Raw genomic sequence first — 18,973 nt, 5'->3', positions numbered from 1 at the left:
GGGTGACACTCTGCTATCCCCTTAAGTGTAGCAGAATTTCCATTTTCAACTTTATCCTCCCTTTTGACTCCTCAAACAACATCTTTCACAATTTCACAGTCACTTAATGACTCTCAAATTACTTGCTTCCAGAATTAAATTCTTTCCTAAATTTCAGAACTGTACTTCCCAAATGTCATTTAGACATCTTCAACCCTATTTCTTCCGATTCCTCACATTTACTATACCACACTCCTCTCCAATCCAGCGCTCCAGTGGCGTTCCCTTTCTTAACTAGTATAATTCATATATCTGTCACCCAAAAAAGAAGCCTCCGCCACCTTCAATTACTTTCACTCCTTCATCCCACACCCAGTTCAATTTTATCTCAATTTTTAAACATATTATTAAATACCTACTATGTACTATATGTCTTATTAGGAATCATACTAATGTATGGGAAGAAAACATTAGGAAAACACAAATCCTCTGCATTTTCTCTCCAAAATGTGGTTTAAACTCATTCTTTGCTGTGTATTCCCAGGGGCACAGTCCTTACATGGACCTTCATTATCTCCTCTATGTCCTAACTCCCCTTCATATCCCCATCACTCTCTGCCAGCACGTCTCACAATGGAATTGATTTTTTTTTCCCTAAATCTCAAATTGGTTCATTTCACCATGCTGTTAAAACTATCAGTGGCATACTTAGTGTTGATGCCAAACACAGAGAGCAGTGTTGATAACGAGGAACAGCATTTTTCTATCATATTTAATAGCAAGTGTCATTTTAATATATGAAAAGTTTCAAAACAGATTTATTTTGGATACCTTATTCTTATTCAAAAAAATTGTTTTATATATAAAGCCTAACACTGCTATGTACTCGATTCATTTTACAAATAATATAGGGTTTTAGAAATTGTCCTTACTTTGAAAGGTCAATGCAAACATTACCAAAAGGACTATAAAAAGCAAAGGCGGCAGAAATAACAAAAAAAATAATAATAATAATAAGACTGTTACCTTCCCTACTTAAACCATTTCTTTATATATTATTAATCTGAGGAAAGACATTTACATTGTAAATTTATTTCCCCATCAGAAACTAAAAAATTATAACATCTACTTACCAACCCAATACAGTTGCTTAAAGCCACTTTAGTTGTACTACGTTGATCTTGCAAGTATCCTGTGTAATGACAGTTGTCTAAAAAATCATGTTTCCACTGGGGTCCATCTTTTCCCCAGTATTCTACTGTAAAATGTTTGGACACAAAATCTGTGTTGAGAGTCAAGTTTAGGTGAAAGTGCTTGCCATAGGCTGAAAGTTTAAAAAATAACTTAGATACTGCCTGCTGTGGATCGATAGGGTCCATACTCCGTCTTCTCCTGGAGTGTTTATCATTTTTCACAGTAAAGCTGAGAAAAGCTCCATTTTGATCAACCCTTATTGGAATAGTTAGCTGGTAGTGTTCTAGATAAGTCAGGAATTCCTCTTTGTAATCACAAGGCAGAGAATCCAGAAAAAACACATGGAAGAAAAGAAAATTTAACAGAACAAAGAAGTGGCAGATAAACAACAAAAAAACTCTATCAGTCAAAATTATGCATCATTATATGTGAGAAGTATGAACAAAAACTGTTATATTAAACAAGATGAAGTTTAAAATCTAATGATGAATTAAGTTCCATTTATTCCTCAAAATAACATCATTTTAAAATTAGTTTGAAGGACTATTGTTTTTTCTATTTATTTTTTAGTGGATTCTAAAAACTAAATTCTATAGGAAATATGAATATTTTATATTGAAATAAATAACAGTGAAAAAGTACACACATTTAAAAGAATAGAATTTAGCCTGGATAAAATGTTTGTGAAAGTTATCCAAAAAAGTTAATATTGAATTTCTACAGCCTTGTAGAAATTTTTTTTTTTTTAATCATCAGTTGGAAAATACAGAAGCCACTCTGGAAAACAAGTCTGGAAGCTCCTCAGAAGGTTGAACATGGAACTGCCATCTGACCCAGCAATTCCACTCCTAGGTATTTACCCGAGAGAAATGAAAACATATCCACACAAAAACCTGTACATGACTGTTTATAGCAGCACTATTCATAATAGCCAAAAGGGAGAAATAACCTGAATATTCATCAACTGATGAATGAATAAATAAAATGGGGTATATTCATACAATGGAATGTTATTCTGCATAGTACTGATACATAGTATGACATGAATGAACCTTCATAATGACTGCCTTCATTATCAAAGTTAATTATCTAACATTCTAAAAATATTATACTAAGTAGAAGGGACCAGTCACAAAAGACCACATATTATACGATTCCTTTTGTATGAAGTATTCAGTAGGAATATCTCTAGAGACAGAAGTAGCCTAAGTAGGCTGCTTAGGGCTGGGGTGGAGGGTACTTTGAAGAGAGTTTGGGAATGACTATTAATGGGCACAGGGTTTCTTTTGAAGTGTTGAAAATATTCTAAAATTGGTTGTAGTAAAATTGACTGATTCTAGAATTGGTTATATGAGTCTGTGAATATACTATAAACCACTGAATTGTGCACTTTAAATAAGTAAATTATATATTTATTGTACTTCAATAAAGCTGTTAAAAATTCATCAGATTGACAAAAAGAAATTTGGAGGATATTAAATATGTTTTCCTCATTTAGGTGTACTTAATATTTCCAATCTACCTTTTTAACCACATCTTTCTTTAGCGAGGTTTACCACAAAGGAAAACCAAATGTCTGTCTGTTGCCTCGTTGTCTATAAATGGAGTTCCCAACAAATATAAACTCCCATGAGTCTATGACCAAATAGAAATAAATTAAAAGACAATATTGTTCACTTCTTATAAATAAGAATTCATGCTAAATGTTATGGATTTATTAATATACTTTGAGAAGCTACATTACATACATATAGGACTTCTAGACACAGACATCAACCCAAAATAGCCTTGAAAATCTGGCTCATCTGTACCAAAAAATCATCAGTTCCTATAGATTTATGGGAGGGGAATCAAAAAGGTATTCTGCCAATAATTCTATAAAGATGAGACGTGATGATGGAAAACAAAATGTTATTCATTCCTGGGACCTCTGTTAAGATCTTTTCTATGATATAAAGTTCAATTTCATGGATTCAAAATCAGAGATCCATGGATTAGAGTTTGAAAAGTTGAACTTCCTACCACTTTTACTCTTTTACTCAGATTCTAGTCCTCATATCAGAATTCTTCAGTTTGGAAAGCATTTTTCCACTAAGGGTCCATTTTAGAAGGATCTTGTATCAGAATATGTCTGGTTTCTTGCTCTTTTATAATTGCATAAATCTTTGGATTTCTTTTGAACATGACCTTGCCTGTAACTCCTAGCAACAAATGAGCTTACTAAAGTTTAGGATTCAAAAGGAGAAAAGGCCTGGGTCTATTATCTTCTAAGAAAGACCAGTCAACTCTAAAATACACTGAATGCTAAATGCTAGTATAAGTTATAAACAGTCCACTTAGAGCCCTTAAGATTTATGAAACTAGCACTGAATTGATGCAGTAGGCCTCCATTCCTACCACTATATATCCCAAAGAAAATGTTCACCCAAACTAAATATTCAGAATCTTTTCTTGTCAAATTAGCAGCAAAATTTTTTGTCACTTTCAAAAGCAGGACTCCTACCTTGAGAACTGTATGAAAGTCTGTGGTCACTATGACATTCCGATGAAGCCATGATGAGGCTCAAAATCCAGGTCAACGTCTTCCACAAAATTTCCATAATTTAGAAAATTGGATGATTTTTTTGGAGGGCTACCTATGTGCTAGAGAGTCAATATCATACCAAAATCGAAGCATAACAATTTTATTTCTTTAAAATTTCTTGCAAATTAATTATTAGATGTTCCACTGCTTAACAGGTACTTTTTTCCAACATCTCGTACTTTCTTCTATATCTGGGTTCATTTTCTCAATCCAAAAGGAAAAAAACAATGATGGTAAAATTTTCATAAGCAAAGCATTTGGCTGATTAGTTACTATAGTATGGCCATTTTTTAACCTAGAAAAACAAAAAAAAAATTATGTTAAATGAAAAATATCTTGTATGGACAGAACTATATTGCTGAATGCTTGCCAAAGGACAAAGACTACCAAATGACTTAATATAGTTAAATTAGATCATTGTTGTTCTTTATAGTCTAAATAAACATTCACAAGACTAAACAATTAGAAACCTAAATCGTAAGCAGAACAATGCCAGAGCTACTTAATAATCAAAGAAGGAATGTGAAGTGGAATCATAAAAATTCTTTTTTTTGAACTTTGAAGAAAACAACGTGTGAGTACAGTGACTAAACGTCCTTTTGATAAAATAAAAGGTACCGTGACTTCAAAATCAAAGTTCATTATGTAAGTGATAAACAGTATATGATCCCATTCCTTAATGTGCTTTTTTAGCACACTCATATTCAGAGATTGATTTGTTGCTTTATGAGGCACTTATCATTTTTTCTTAGAGTAGATCCACAAATACATAGTGACATGTAGCAGCTATCTGTGAACACTCAGACACTAGCACAAACTAAATTTGTAAAAATTTGAAACATATTTACTATAACCCTTGACTTTATCTAGAAGTCTTATATGACTTAAAAAGAAACACATATGAGGGGCGCCTGCGTGGCTCAGTCAGTTAAATGTCCGACTTCAGCTCAGGTCATAATCCCATGGTTTGTGAGTTCGAGCCCTGCATCAGGTTCTGTGCTAACTAACAGCTCAGAGCCTAGACCCTGCTTCAGATTGTGTCTCCTCCTCTCCCTGCCCTTCCCATGCTCATGCTCATGCTCTCTGTCTCTCAATAATAAATCAATGTTTAAAAAAAATTTAAAAAAAAGCAACACATATGAGACAACTTCAACTATCTAGAATGTAACTGAAAAGAAAAGAAATTCATCTTCTGCAAAGAATTTTTAAAAATTCATTTCAGGTATCACAAGAGATGTCCTATTCTATCTCATGCACCTTCCTTTTGACTCACACCCTCACTCACAGTCCATGAATTTACATTTTATACAGAACATGAGCATATGTGACTACCTGATATCCTAGAACATAGTAGTTTAGAAGAAGAAAATAGCAAAGGGACTAAGAAACTAGCTCACTAACAGCACAAAAGTGAAAAAAAGAAAGGAAAACTAAAAATTAGTTGTAGAACCCCAACTAAAGTAATACACTTTGGGGTAGAGGCAAATGGTCCTTAACTAGCTCAACAGTTCCTATTATGTATATGACTGTATTATAGCTCAATATCTGATATTCAAAATACTGTCTGAGTCAGGATTTAAAGAATAAATTACTTTTACTAAGGTAACTTACTACTAGTACAGAGAAGAACACAAAAAGTATTAGAAAGATTTTCATCCCAAATTCCTAGTGTATAGGATTATATAATAAATGTTTACATATTTGTTGGTTAAAGAGTAAATAAATGAATCACTATTTAGTGACTAAAGGAAAATCACTTCATGTATATAAAACGATATTTGTAGTTAACTGGAAAATTAACTTACGTAGACTACTTCATTCCCTATGGTGCTAGAAATATTGGTTATTAAAATATATAAAACAACCACAACCATTGAAAACTCTATCTGTCTCTACAAGTTATTACATTGCTGAATCTTGGAAAAACTTACTCATTAATCAACAAATATTGCTTTACTGTTTTTTTTAAGTGATGTTATAACAGGGGTGCCTGGATGGCTCATTCATTTTAAGGCACCAACTCTCGATTTCAGCTCAGGTCATGATCTCAGAATGAGACTGAGCCCCTCACTGGGCTCTGTGCTGGTGGAGCCTGTTTGGGATTCTGTCTCTCCCTCTCACTATCTCCTTCTCTTTCTCTGTCCTCCCCCTTCCCCAAAATAAATAAACTTTTTAAAAAATGTTATAACAATATGGGGACACAGAATAAATTAACACAATCCTTGCCCTTCAGGAATTCATAATCCAAACAACAAAGAAAAAAATTCAAGGCAGACTGACATATGCCATAATAAAGTTACGAAAAAGTGTTAAGAGGAGATCAAATGAGGAAAATGATTTCTGAGTTAGAGGAGGATGGGTCAAGAAAATATTATTTAAAAAGTGGTATTTGGGATAGACCCTGGAAGATGAACACAATTTCACAAGTGAAACTGATAGGGGCAGTCATTGCAAATTAAAGAAATAGATTCCACAAAGTCTAGATGGCAAGAAAAAAATGGAAAATCATTTTAGGAATAATAGTAAGCTTGATTCCTATGGAGAAGACTAACAGGTATCATCTAGAAAGGTAGTTTAAGGTCAGACCAAAAATAAAGAGAACTTTAAATATATGTTACTTTTAATAATCACAACAATCTTATAAAGTAGGTATTATCACCACTATGTCAGGCAGCCTGCAAGATGGCCCCAAAGATTCTGCCTCCTGATATCCACTTTTGTGTAATCCTCTTCCCTTGAGTAACTTGATCCTACCAATAGAATGTTGAGAAAATATCACTTCAGTGATTATATTACAAAAGATTCTGACTATCTAGTAGACTAGATTCTATCATTCTAATAGACTCTCTCCCTTACTGGCTTTGATGTAGCAAGCTGCCTTTTGGAGGAGTTCACATGGCAAGCCACTGAGAGTGGCCTTTACATAACCACTAGCAAGGAACTTAGGCCCTCAATGTAATAGCCTGTGAGAAACTGAATCCTACCCACTAATATGTGAGTTTAGAAGCAGATCCCTCCCCAGTCAAGCATTCTCTGATGATCTGAGTCCTTGCCAACATCTTGACTGCATCTTCATTGAAAGATCCTGAAGCAAAGGACAAAGCTAAGCCATGCCCAGTTTCCTGAACCACAGAAACTGTGAGATAATAAATGTGTGTTGTGTTAAGCCACCAAATTTATGGTGACTTTTTTTGCTTTGTTTTGCAAGAATTGATAACTAATACAGCTCTCAGCTTACAGATAAAGCAGTTGAAGCTCATAGTGGTCAGATAATGAAAAAACAGCAGAGGCAAGAGTCATACAGAAGGTAATCTGTCTCTAAAGTCTAAATTCTTTCTACCACGTCATACGTACAATTTAAGGCACTCTAAATTAAATATTCAATAGCAGTTCCATAAAACCACTGTTAAATAATACATTCATAATAATGGTATTAATTAATGTGAATAATTTTAAGCAACTTTATACACAATAATTGTTTCATCTCAAAATTTTATCTACAATGATTTAGGCAAGACATATGCTTACTCAAGCAAAAATCTATAGAGAGATTAAGTCACACCATTAGTCAATAGCAGTAAAGAATCTAGTTATCTTGATTCCTAATCTACTTAAATACAGTTTCCATACTCCAAACCTTCCCATGAGATATTGAAGTATAACTGTCACTTCTTGAACAAGATTCATCCTTCAGGGCTTTAATTTTTTTCAGAGCGTTTTGCCTAATAATGTCTGACATTAAATGAGAACCTCATATGCCTTAATTTTTCTTTAAGGAATATATAATTAACACATTTGAATTCATTTTCTATTAGTGGTGATATATTTGTATGAACCCTTCATTCTTTTTTCCCATTTTTCTGGGCTCAGAAACAGAGTTGTCTGGGTTTAGGGAACAACTATTTTGCCCTTGAGAAATTTCCTGCTCTTCAGTTTTGTAACCTCCACTCTTACAATTATTAGCACTGTCCAGTAAACGCCCAAGTTAAGTAAGCCAGTAGCAATGAGAGAAAAAGTAGTATGTAACTACTTGGCCAGAAGTAGACTAACATTTGATTTAAGGGCTTGTAGTAAAAAGCACATTTGGTGCATAGTAGAAAGAGCAGGAGCTTCAAAGTTAAACCAAAGCGACAATCTTGTTTCCATCCCTAGCCACAGTATCTGGCACATGGGCACCCAATAAATGTGAATTTCTTTCTCCTTTCTTAAATGCTCCCTCACTCCCCACCTCAGGTGCCAGTGAAGGAACTTAAATAGTAAACAAATGAATTGGCCCAAGCTCAACTAAAATCAACAACAACTAACATATCAACCTCTCTTAGTTACCTACACAATAAAAATGAATGGTTAACCTACTTTCTGACACCTGCTGGAGAGGTTAATCTGGATATTATCAACAAATATGGATAAGCACTGACTTTTTCAAATATAGTTTCCAAAATTCACACTAACATTAAAATATTACATAATGGTCATAAATCATAATGTATTAACTCTTTACATTATATAGGAGAAGTGTTACTGTGTTGTGTAAAGCACAAAGGCTTTGAGTCCTGGCTTGACTCCAAGTTACTTAACCTCTCTGGATCTATTTCCTCATCAATAAAGCCATGATAATGGTATCTACTTTACAAAGACTTGTGAAGAGATTAAATTAGATTACACATGATATAAACTGTCCACACACTTCCCTTTAATGGCTAAATAAATATTAGCCCCCTCTCCTCCCTATCTGACTCATCACTTTTCAAAGGCCTTCCTTCAAATATAGTTTCATGTTCCTCTTTCCCACCAATGTGTGGAATACTTAAATATAATGACAGAAATCAATCAATTCCATTGTATTGTCTTTTAGAGCAAATAATAAAGAATTTAGGTCATGATAACTGGGCTTACAAATATTTTAAATTTGAAAACTTCCGTTTTACTGTGATTTCACATATGTTCTTTTCCCTAACACAAATGTATCAGCCATTAAAGTTAAGGGATCACTTACCTGCTTCCACAGATCAAAGCTATACCAGCTAAGTAGAAATCAGACAACTTGCTCTACAGTGACTCCTTTAGTAGTCTCCCTAGTTGAAGGGTACTTACTTGGCTTTTTCCTCTATCATCTTTGCTTCCTACTCAAGGGATCTGGGAGTAGCCAAGGTAATAATTTCCTCTCATGAACTATTATTATGGAGCTAAAGAACATGTACAACATCCTACGCAACTTCTTTCATCCATTTTAACTCTGGTTGTTTATTTTAAGGCTGATTTGGTCTTCACAGAGGAACCAACAATACTATGCTCCCTTCACATATTTAACTTTTATATGTGAAAATTAACTTCTCATCTGCCATTTATTCTCTCAACAAACATTTAGTGTCATCTACTGAATGCCAAGGATACTGCTAAGCTGTAAGTACAAAGGTTCCCAGATCATTTATAAACTTTGTGAGATTAGTTTCCAAAAGTATAATTAAACACAGTCAAAACTTACCTATCAAGAAAAGCAAATGCGCCAAAAGCAAAAACACAAAACATCATTCTACAAAAATCAAGCCCTAAATCACATATAGTCCCAAACTGTTTTTCTCCAGATGGAAAGTTAAATATATATTATCTGTATTATAACTTTTCTCCTGAAAAATAGAAACACTTTTTCTTCTGAGGCTATTACAAAATGTTGATAATCAAGTGTCTTTTGGTAGAGCCAAGAGAGCTATCCACCTTTTCCACCTTTTCTTCTTCCCCCAAGAAGGTGCTATTAACTTTCTTAATATGTTAGCTGTCTTTATTTTCTCATAAAAGTCATATACAGGGTAGGATTTGGCATAGAGGTCCATCTTAAACCACTAGTAGCTACTAGTGGTTGCTAAGGAAATGAAGAGGAAGTGGTAAGAGTAGACAAGAGTAGAAATTAATCTTAAACATAGTGGCCCAGACACGAAGAGTATTAAAATATTTCAAGTCTTGAGGTTAGAGGTTTTTCCCCTTGAGTATCACCAAAATATTAATACCACAAAGAGAGATTTCATTTGCTGCCATTTGTGGCAGATGAATGAATTTGATTTGTTTGAAATCAAGTTATTTCCTTCTATATGCTATTCTACAAAAATCCAAAACACCAATGATCATTTTTAAGCATGAAATTAATATAAACCAGAAATGTAGTTACCACTTTGGTGAAACATAGGAAAATAATTATTTCCAAAATTAATTTTCTCAATTTCCTTCAACTACACCAGTTTTATGTTACATTTCTTTCCCTGTCATGAATTTAGAAAACTGTCATTCGTACATTTTGGTCTAATCAACATAAGCTACAAACAGAAAGAAAGAAACAAAAGAAAAAAGAAAAAAAGGGAAAAAAAAGAAAATCAGCACAAGAAATTTGAATATGAAAGAAAATATTGAAAATCACACTCCACTGTCCTTTTAAAAGTTCCTAGCAATGGTTCGGTTTCCCCTTTCCTTGTCCATTCTGCACCCCCATCCCACTTCACCCAGACAGAGGGTAACAGTCTGAGCTGCCCTGGTTGAGTTGATCCTAAAGTTAACATTCAGCAGCCCATTTCCAGACAGCAGCGCTAAATCTATTTGGATAAAACGCGTGTGACCCAGACAGTTGGCATTTGGCCCAAACGCGTTGCACCGGCAGCTCAAATAAAAACAAGAGTAAGAAACTCACTCTCTTGTTCCTTCTCAGTGCGCTTTTTCACTCTCTTTGCCTCTAGTACAACAAGGAAAGAAATTACCAAAGACAGGAATTGTAGTACACATTATCAAAAGGCACCTTTCCAAAAACCCCTCCAGCACTCCAACTGCATCCCCCAAATCCCTGAACTTTGATCCCATATACCATATAGACAGACATACCCAGATATTCAAGGCTCCGGAGGATTATGAGTCTAGCACGACGTCCCAAGTGGCCAAAAGTAAATCAAAAACACACGCTTCCATCTCTTTGATTAGCCTATTAAAAGCTTAACATATCCTAGAGCATCGGGGCTATAGCTAGCACATTAATTCTGCTCTCTGAGCCCAGGCATAAAATATGCACTTGTCTGACTGCTTAAGACACTGACATGAAACTATAAAATGCAGAAGGTTTTTCTTAGAAATCAGTTTAAAATACACATCATTATTACTTTCCCAATCACTATTCGGTGATTAGTTAAAAGACCACGATCATCATAATCAAGTCATATTTCACAAAACATGTCTATCCATACAATAAACGTGTATTTTTGGCATCATAAAATACTTGCAAGACCCAGAATTCTCCAACTCCCGACTAGTCTGGAGTTAAAAAGATTTCTATCTGTAAAATGAGTTCAGTCAAGCTCACTCATTGCCATTAAAAACAGACACACACACACACACACACACACACACACACACACATACACACACACACACACACACACACACACACACACACACACACAGAAAAAGTTTTCTACGCGCTATTCGGAAGACAAGCAAAGCACAAGTTTTAATTAAAAAAAAAAAAACGGTTTCATTGAATATTGTTAAGTCTTCCTTACCGTTTTCATCTTCAAATTCTGATAAAAAGTAAGTTTCAAACAATAGAGATTGCACTGGACGACTCACGTACTCTCTCTGCTTTCTTTTTTTTTTTTTTTTTTTTTCTGCCCCCCTTTGCAAAGCCACAGCAGTCAGTTACTTATTCTGCAGCCAGAATAAAACCCTATAGTCTGGCTAACCCGGGCTTTAGAGAACGGACTTTCCGATTTGGCAATAAAAGAGATGCCATCAACACATCCAGGCTATCATCCTGAGATGCTGCCTTTGCAAACCCCCTTTCTCTCTCGAACCCCCCCTCCAAAAAAAGGAAAGGAAAAAAAGAAAGGAAGGAAGGGGGAAAAAAGGCTTATTGGGGGTGGAAGTGGTGCCCTCTCTTCCTGGACAGCTTAGTGCCTTTGCTATGCAAATAACATGTGAAGAGCATCAAAAGGTATCAAGAGAAAAGAAGACAAGAGGAGCAGGAAGGGCAGCAAAGTTTTGTTGAAGTAGCCCTAGATCTCACTACCGGCCCCCAGCCAACTTGAATTGCAGCAGGAGAAAATTTTGGCAGCTTTTCCTCGGAGGCAGAGCACACTGACGTCAGTCTGCAGATGTGCCGGGCTGCGTCGGGTGCGCATGTGTCCTGGGTCGTCACGTGGAGGGGGAGGGGAGGTAGAGGTACAATCGGGGTAACCAACTACCAGCCATTCAGAAGGGCTTAGACAATGTCAACTTTTCCACCCTGTGAATGAGAGAAATTCTGGCCCTTCTAAACTCAGTCCCCTACCCCACTCCGCCTCTTTTTCTTCCTCCTCCTATTTTAAGAAATTCTAGCCTGGTTTGTGACTAGTTGTTTCTTGGAAAAAGGAAGGGGGAGGGAGAGGATGAATGACTTTAGATGAATTAGTGTCACTGTTAAGTTCTCTGGTTGCCTTCTCCGTGAATTTTTTTTTAACTGCGCACAACAAAAATATTAAAAGTTGCACATGAGTGTCTTTGAGGAAACTTACAGCACACTTAGATCAGTGGCAGATTTCAAAACTCAATAGCTACATGTGCATAAAATGCCTGTTTTTTCAATATACCTCAACAAGTAAAACTGCCACCAACAGGGAGAGTGGACTAAAGTAAACTAAGACCAGCACATTTTCCATCTGATTACCGACTTCAGGTTATGTGGGGCTTTAAAAGAAGAAAAAAAAAAAGTGGGGGAGGAGGGAGCGGGGGAAAAGAGAGAAGCTTGCATTATTTCCAGATGAGGGTGAGACTGGATGGTGTTTTAAAGTGCAACCGGGAAAGCTACAAGTGGAGTGTATTTTTTTAAGTCGCTACATTGAATGAAATCTCAGTGACTGCCCAAATGAAAATAAATCCAAAGTCAGACCCCCAAAAAAGGGGGGAAGAAAAACCAGGAACCCTGCTGCGATCTCAAGATAAACAAACACAACCTCAAAACTGGTTCTTCAAGCTTCCCAATCCCACCCTCCCGCCCACCCCCACACCCCTCCACACCAGCTGCCAGTCCATACTTTAAGGGAGAAAACTCCACTACAACGTAGCACTTTCACTTTCATTTGCTGGGAGACAGGCACTGGCATTAAACTGTGGGGGAAATGCCCAAATATGTTTTCCATGTCCTAAGCAAGCAAACAAAGTCTGGCACACAAATCGGAAACAGGAAAAAATGTGAAAATAGATCAGGACAAATGCTGCCTTTCAGCGGTGTAATCTGCTGCATCATTTATCTGTCTCTATGGTTGAGTGTAGGGTAGGGAGAGGTTTAAGAGTTTCCGAGGCTGGAGGGGGCCGCGCCGCCCCCCGGCGGTGGGGGGGGGAGCGGGGTATTGACGCCTTGAAATTCCAGTCGGTAGTTACCGCCAAGTCAATTTCCGATGGCCAGAACCAGAAAGGGGAATTGGACCGGAGGGAAGGGGGTGGGGAGGAGGACCTTTCTGAATACCCGCTCTTAAGTTTCAAGCTTCTGCTAACATTATTGCTCATTTGACATTTTTTTTTCTTCCTACACCGGAGGTAGTAGGTGTAATTCTTCTGGTGAATACATGAATAGTTGGCTAAAAGAAGGCATGAATCAGACTGAGAACGTCCAAGAATACAGTTATTTCCATTCTTTTTCTGAGGGTTGAAAGGGGAAAGCATCTGTCCACAGTCAATAGTCCTCATCTTGACCTTAATCAGTAGTATTTGGCTCAATGCCATTGAAAATGTAGAAATACATTCTGTGCTTGGCATTGACAGTTTTAAATAACGAGGATTCATATGGAGATAGATGATAGAAGATTGATAGATAGATGTATTTGCATTAAAATACATGGATGACTAATCTCCTAGCAATAATTGTAAACACAAAAAATAAAAAGAGTGGGCACAGAGCTGTTTTTGCATGAAACTAACTTTTAAATAGTTGTGAACCTAAACGTTAATAAAAACAAAAAACAAAACAAAAAACTGGTATTAGATACAACCAGCACAGGAAACTAAAGTTAAGGTGTGAGTAGTAGTATCTCTAGAAGTTATCTGGAAAGTTTTTGCTCTCAACTAAGAGGGGGCACAGAGCTGTTTTTGCCTGAAACTACCTTTTAAATAGTTATGAACCAAAACCTTAAAAATAAAAAAATAGGTATTAGATACAGCCAGCACAGGAAACTAAAGTTAATGTGTGAGTAGTATTATCTCTACAAGTTATCTGGAAAGTTTTTGCTCTCAACTAAGACAAACTGCCCTAAAAGTATCAACCTTGTAAAGGAAAGGAGCATATTCATTGAGAAGTGGACATTGGCTAATTACTTATTCGAACAGTGCCATCCTGCGTCTAAAAAGAGTAATGAAAAATTTCCAACAGATCCGTTTTCTCCTCCAAATGACTAAGAAAAATATGAGTAAGGGAGAAAAATTATTAGCATGAGCAATGAAGTATCAGTTTAACTTTATATGTGTGTCCATATGTATGTACATTTTAACTGCATTAAAGAAAATTCAAACATACATATAAGCAGAGCAATATATAATGAACCCCAAATTGTACATAATCCAGTTTTAAAAACTGTCAACACAGGACCAATTGTTTCCCATTACTTGCTCCATCCCACTGGATTATCTTGAAGCCAATCCCAGATAACATTTCACTGCATCCATTAAATATTTCTAAATAAAGTTGTACTTCTAAAATATAAGGACAAAAAATAATTAACCACTACTATACCACACTTACTCTTAAAACATTGATAATTCCTTAATTTCAGCAAATATCAGATGACCTCCCTCAACTGCAAATAAACGCTTAAAAATGCTGTATTGAAATCAGGATCCACATATTACATTAAGTTAATCTATCTCTTTTGTCTCTTTTTTAAAAACTTTTTACTGAAGTAGAATATTCACACAGAAAAGTACATACATATATAAATTGATGAAAAATGTTAAGTCTAGGGGAACCTGGGTAGCTCAGTCAGTTAAGCATCTGACTCTTGGTGTTGGCTCAGGTCAGGAGCTCACGATTCCAAAAAAGGAATAAACAGAAAATTGAGAGAGGAAGGTAATTTGTATGTATGTATGGATAGATGGATGGATGCACACCATGTATGTATATATGTATTTTAGAGACTGAAAAATAGGAGCAAAGGCAGAAGAGTTTGAGAGCCCAAGAATAGAGACGGAGAAACTTTTAGAGGTAAGAACAGACTTTTAACTTACAATTTTTAATGTCTTAGCATGTAAATTAGATTTAATTTTTTTACTTAGTAACCAAGTAATTTCTTTGTTTTTCTTAATGTTTATTAATTATTTTTGAGAGAGAGACAGAGTGTGAGCAAGGGACAGGCAGAGAGAGAGGGAGACAGAATTTGAAGCAGGCTCCATGCTCCCAGCTGTCAGCACAGAGAGGGATGCGAGCTCAAACCATGAACTGTGAGGTCATGACCTGAGCCAAAGTCGGATTAACTGACTGAACCACCCAGGTGCCCCTCTTTTTTTTTTAAGTTTGTTTACTTATTTATGTATTTTCAGAGAGAGAGAGAGCATGTGCAGGCATGCACATGCACACAAGTCGGGGACGGACAGAGAGAGAGACAGAGAGAGAAAGAATCACAAGCAAGCTCTGCGCTGTGTGCACAGAGCCCGACTCCAGCCTTGATCTCACAAATAGTGAGATCATCACCTGAGCTGAAATCAAGAGTCAGACGTTCAACCAACTGAGCCAGCCAGCTCTCCAAAACGAAGGCATTTCTTAAAATTAGACTGTTTGCTTGTATTTTCAGAAAAATGAGATGAATTCTGATTTTATGCTTGCTTGGAATTACTAAAATGAATTAAATCTACAAAAATGTCAACATGAATAAATTATATAACTGGAAGTCGAAATGCTTCAATAGGGTATGTTGATCCAAATTGGGATAAGATGTACATAATATTGTGCAATTTATATAAACTTAATAGTACAACAAATATATATGTCAGACTTACAAAAGCATTCATGGGAAGAACATAGAGTATCTTGAACATCATAATTAACCTGGGGGAGAAAGAAAAGAACAAAATTAAGGAGCACAAAGTGGCATCAACTAAATCTATAAAATTTTATTTGAAAAATAAAACAATTGGAATCATCATAAAATGTTAATGTCGGCTAATTCAATGTATTGAGTGTATGTGAATCTCTATTATCTATTATTTTAATCTCTGTATTTTGGGAATAATTCACAATTTTACAAAAAGAAAGAAAGATTACTGTTATTTGTTATTACAATTAATCTGGCAATTTCTGAAATTTCAGAGGCAAAACAGCTTTAACTACTTATTATTTACTTACTTATTTACTTTTTTATTAGCATATGGGAGCAATAGCAGAAAGAAAAAAAAAGATTGAAAAGAGTGAGTATAATCAATGGTTTATAACCATACTATACAATATCTAATATTCAAAAAAGAGAAGATGAAGCTAAAGTATATTACTGAGATAAAAATAAAAATCCCAATATGCTAATAAGTGCCACTCTTTAGCATTGTGCAGAAGGCTAAGAAGTAACAAAATATAAGGTTCCTTTCCTCAATAAATTCATAAATTGGGAAACAATATGAAAGTGTGATAAGGGAAAATGCAATACACTACATAATTTAGTGACATAAATGATAGAGCTTCAAATGATAGAGAACTCAGTAAAGTCCACCTAAGGATTTTTCTGACATCCATGTTGCCATTCTGGTGGTCAGTTTTGTGGTTCTTGAACTCCCAGCAACATTCAATTGAATCAATCACTCCCAACTTCTGGAAATACTGTACTTTTCTAGTTTTTGTATGACTGCATAGTCCTTTCTCCTCCTCTTCCCAGTTACTAAATAGTAAAATGCCCAGGAGTCAGTCCCGATACCCATTCTATTCTTTATCAACTGATTTTTCCTTTGATTAATGTATGCTTTTCCTTGACTTTAAAGACCATCTACACACCAATGACTCTGAGAGCTAAATGTCTACTTGGTTGTGTCTTATAAGGCAGTACAAACTTCTTGTGATATACAGAATTAGACATGTTCGTCTGTCTTTTCCATGCAGCAAATGGAACCACAATTCACCAAGTCTCTAGCCAGTATGTTTTTTTCAGTCCACTTTTCAATTTTCTTAACATGTATTCTTCATATAATGTGCCAAGCTTTAGTGGGAGAAATAGGGAGAAGTGTGTCTATTTCATCTTAGCTGGAAACTAGAGTTCCTCTCTACTATAGTCTGAATCTTTGTGTCACCCTCAAAATTCACAAGTTGAAATCCTAATGCCCAATGTGATGATATTAGGAGGTAGAACTTTTGGGAGATGCTTAAGTCAGGAGGGTAGAATCCTCATAAATAGAATTAGTGTTCTTATAAAAGAGACCTTACAGAGATCCCTCCCCCTTCCACCATGTAAGGACATATTGAGAAGGCACTAAGAGCAAGAAAGAAGACCCTCACCTGACCATGCTGGCACCCTGACAGCAGATTTCCAGCCTCTAGAACTGTGCCAAAGGAATTTCTGTTGTTTATAAGTGCCCAATTTGTGGTATTTTGTTACAGAGCCTGAATGGATTCAGATTCTATCTCCTTTATTGTTAAAACATTGTCAAAATATTTATTCTCTATTGTGAAGTGTCTGTTAACTTTTTTTACCAGGATAATTTTTAACTGGGATAAATGTCTTCTATTTATTGATTTTGGGGGCACACTATATATTTCAGATTTAAGTCCTTTGTTGGATATAGATAGTCTAAATATCTTTCCCCATTCTATGGATTACCTTCTAACCCTTTAAAGGAAGACAGAGTTTGTAGATAGAAATTCCTAATTCTAAGATAGTCTATTTTAACTTTTTTTCTTTGATTTTTAGGACTCTTTGTATGCTCTTAGAGAGATTTTTGACTACTTGCTTCACTTTTTTTCTTTGAAAAAAGCAAACAGTTTCTATATAACATGCAATTGTCCTGAAGCAAAAACAGCCCTTTGTCTTACTGCCATTCGACAATAAGAATACATATCATGGGGGTGCTTGGGTGGCTCAGTCGGTTAAGCATCTGGCTCTTGGTTTCGGCTCGGGTCATGATCTCACAGTTCATGAGCGAGAGCCCTGCACTGGGCTCTCTGCTAACAGTGTGGAGGCTGCTTGGAATTCTGTGTCCATGCCCCGTTCTCACTCTCTCTCTCTCTCTCTCTCTCTGCTTTCTCTCAAAACAAATAAACTTAAAAAAAAAATACATATACATGCTCCAGTCAAAATGAACACTTTACACCCTAAAATAAGAGGGAAATCCAACTCTGTCTTCAAAAAACCTTAAGTATTTTTGCATAAATTAACTTTCTACCAAAAGTTCATTCCTTACTTCTGATTCCTAAAGATACATCACAACTTATGTGCATATAGTATATGGTAACAATGTGGGAAAACTGCTATTCTTCCCACCATGAACATGCTAATACAAACTTGGTACCTTGTAGGGATTTTTCCTTTAGACATAGGTTGTATTTATTGTTTGAATAACCAGATGTTCTGAAGTAGAAATCCTTGCAACATCTTTTCCGGAAACAATTTATTTCTACATGTCTTCCTTTCATTAGCTGATATTAAATAAAGTTATGTGGTTCTTTTATCCCTCATCCTTCGAAGTTAACTTCTCTTCTTGAAGTATACCTGCTACGAGTTTTTTTAGGGAGAGTACGCAGTAGGAAAGGTTTTTAGTTATGTCAGAAAATTTGTTTTTTCCTCATTCTTGAATAATAGTTTAGCTTATTATGGAATTCTAGGCTGATGACCTTTTTTACCACCCTCAGCCTCACCATCTGTTGTTGCAGATGAAAGATATGATTGCTATTTCTATCTTACTAAACTATCTTTTCTCTTTAGTACCTTTAGTATTCTCTTTCTCCTTGATATTTTGCAAACGATTTCATGCTGTGGTTTTACCTCTATTTATCTTGCACAGAATTCAGTGAGCATCTTTTTCTGAGAGCTTCTATTGTTCTGCATACTGAAGATTTTTCAGCTACTATGTACTCAAATATTACGTATTCAGCATTCTCTCTATTCTTTAAGAAGGTTTATGTTGGTGGAGTTCCTCAGTTTGTCCTCTATATCTCTTATTTGCTCTTCATAATTTTTATCTTTTTATCTTTATGGATGAATTCTTCAAATTATCTTTCAATTTATTAAATCAATCTCTGAC

At 35.6% G+C, this 18,973-nt stretch overlaps 2 protein-coding genes across 3 annotated transcripts in view; both read right to left on the bottom strand.

The window, feature by feature from the left end:
• ADAMTS6 (ADAM metallopeptidase with thrombospondin type 1 motif 6) overlaps nt 1-3,798 on the bottom strand; it is a 300,191-nt gene extending 296,393 nt beyond the window's left edge. The window contains exons 1-2 of the mRNA XM_040452059.1: nt 3,677-3,798; nt 1,113-1,477 (exon numbers count right to left, since the gene is read on the bottom strand). Coding sequence (XP_040307993.1) covers nt 1,113-1,477; nt 3,677-3,773 — 462 coding nt within the window. The 5' untranslated portion in view covers nt 3,774-3,798. The remainder of the gene's footprint in view (nt 1-1,112; nt 1,478-3,676) is intronic.
• A 145-nt stretch (nt 3,799-3,943) lies between these two features.
• CENPK (centromere protein K) overlaps nt 3,944-18,973 on the bottom strand; it is a 58,729-nt gene continuing 43,699 nt past the window's right edge. The window contains exons 10-11 of one of the 2 annotated variants that reach the window (XM_040452090.1): nt 15,752-15,800; nt 3,944-4,052 (exon numbers count right to left, since the gene is read on the bottom strand). In XM_040452090.1, the coding sequence (XP_040308024.1) occupies nt 4,048-4,052; nt 15,752-15,800 (54 nt within the window). In that variant the 3' untranslated portion in view covers nt 3,944-4,047. Of the gene's footprint in view, nt 4,053-6,446; nt 6,508-15,751; nt 15,801-18,973 lie in introns of those variants that run through there. The other variant, XM_040452099.1, reaches the window with a different exon arrangement.

Source organism: Herpailurus yagouaroundi, unplaced genomic scaffold (assembly GCF_014898765.1).
Source record: "Herpailurus yagouaroundi ecotype Mexico unplaced genomic scaffold, PumYag 29, whole genome shotgun sequence".
NCBI lineage: Eukaryota > Metazoa > Chordata > Mammalia > Carnivora > Felidae > Herpailurus > Herpailurus yagouaroundi.
Note: the sequence above shows the minus strand (reverse complement) of the source record. Positions and strands in the feature narration are given on the sequence as shown.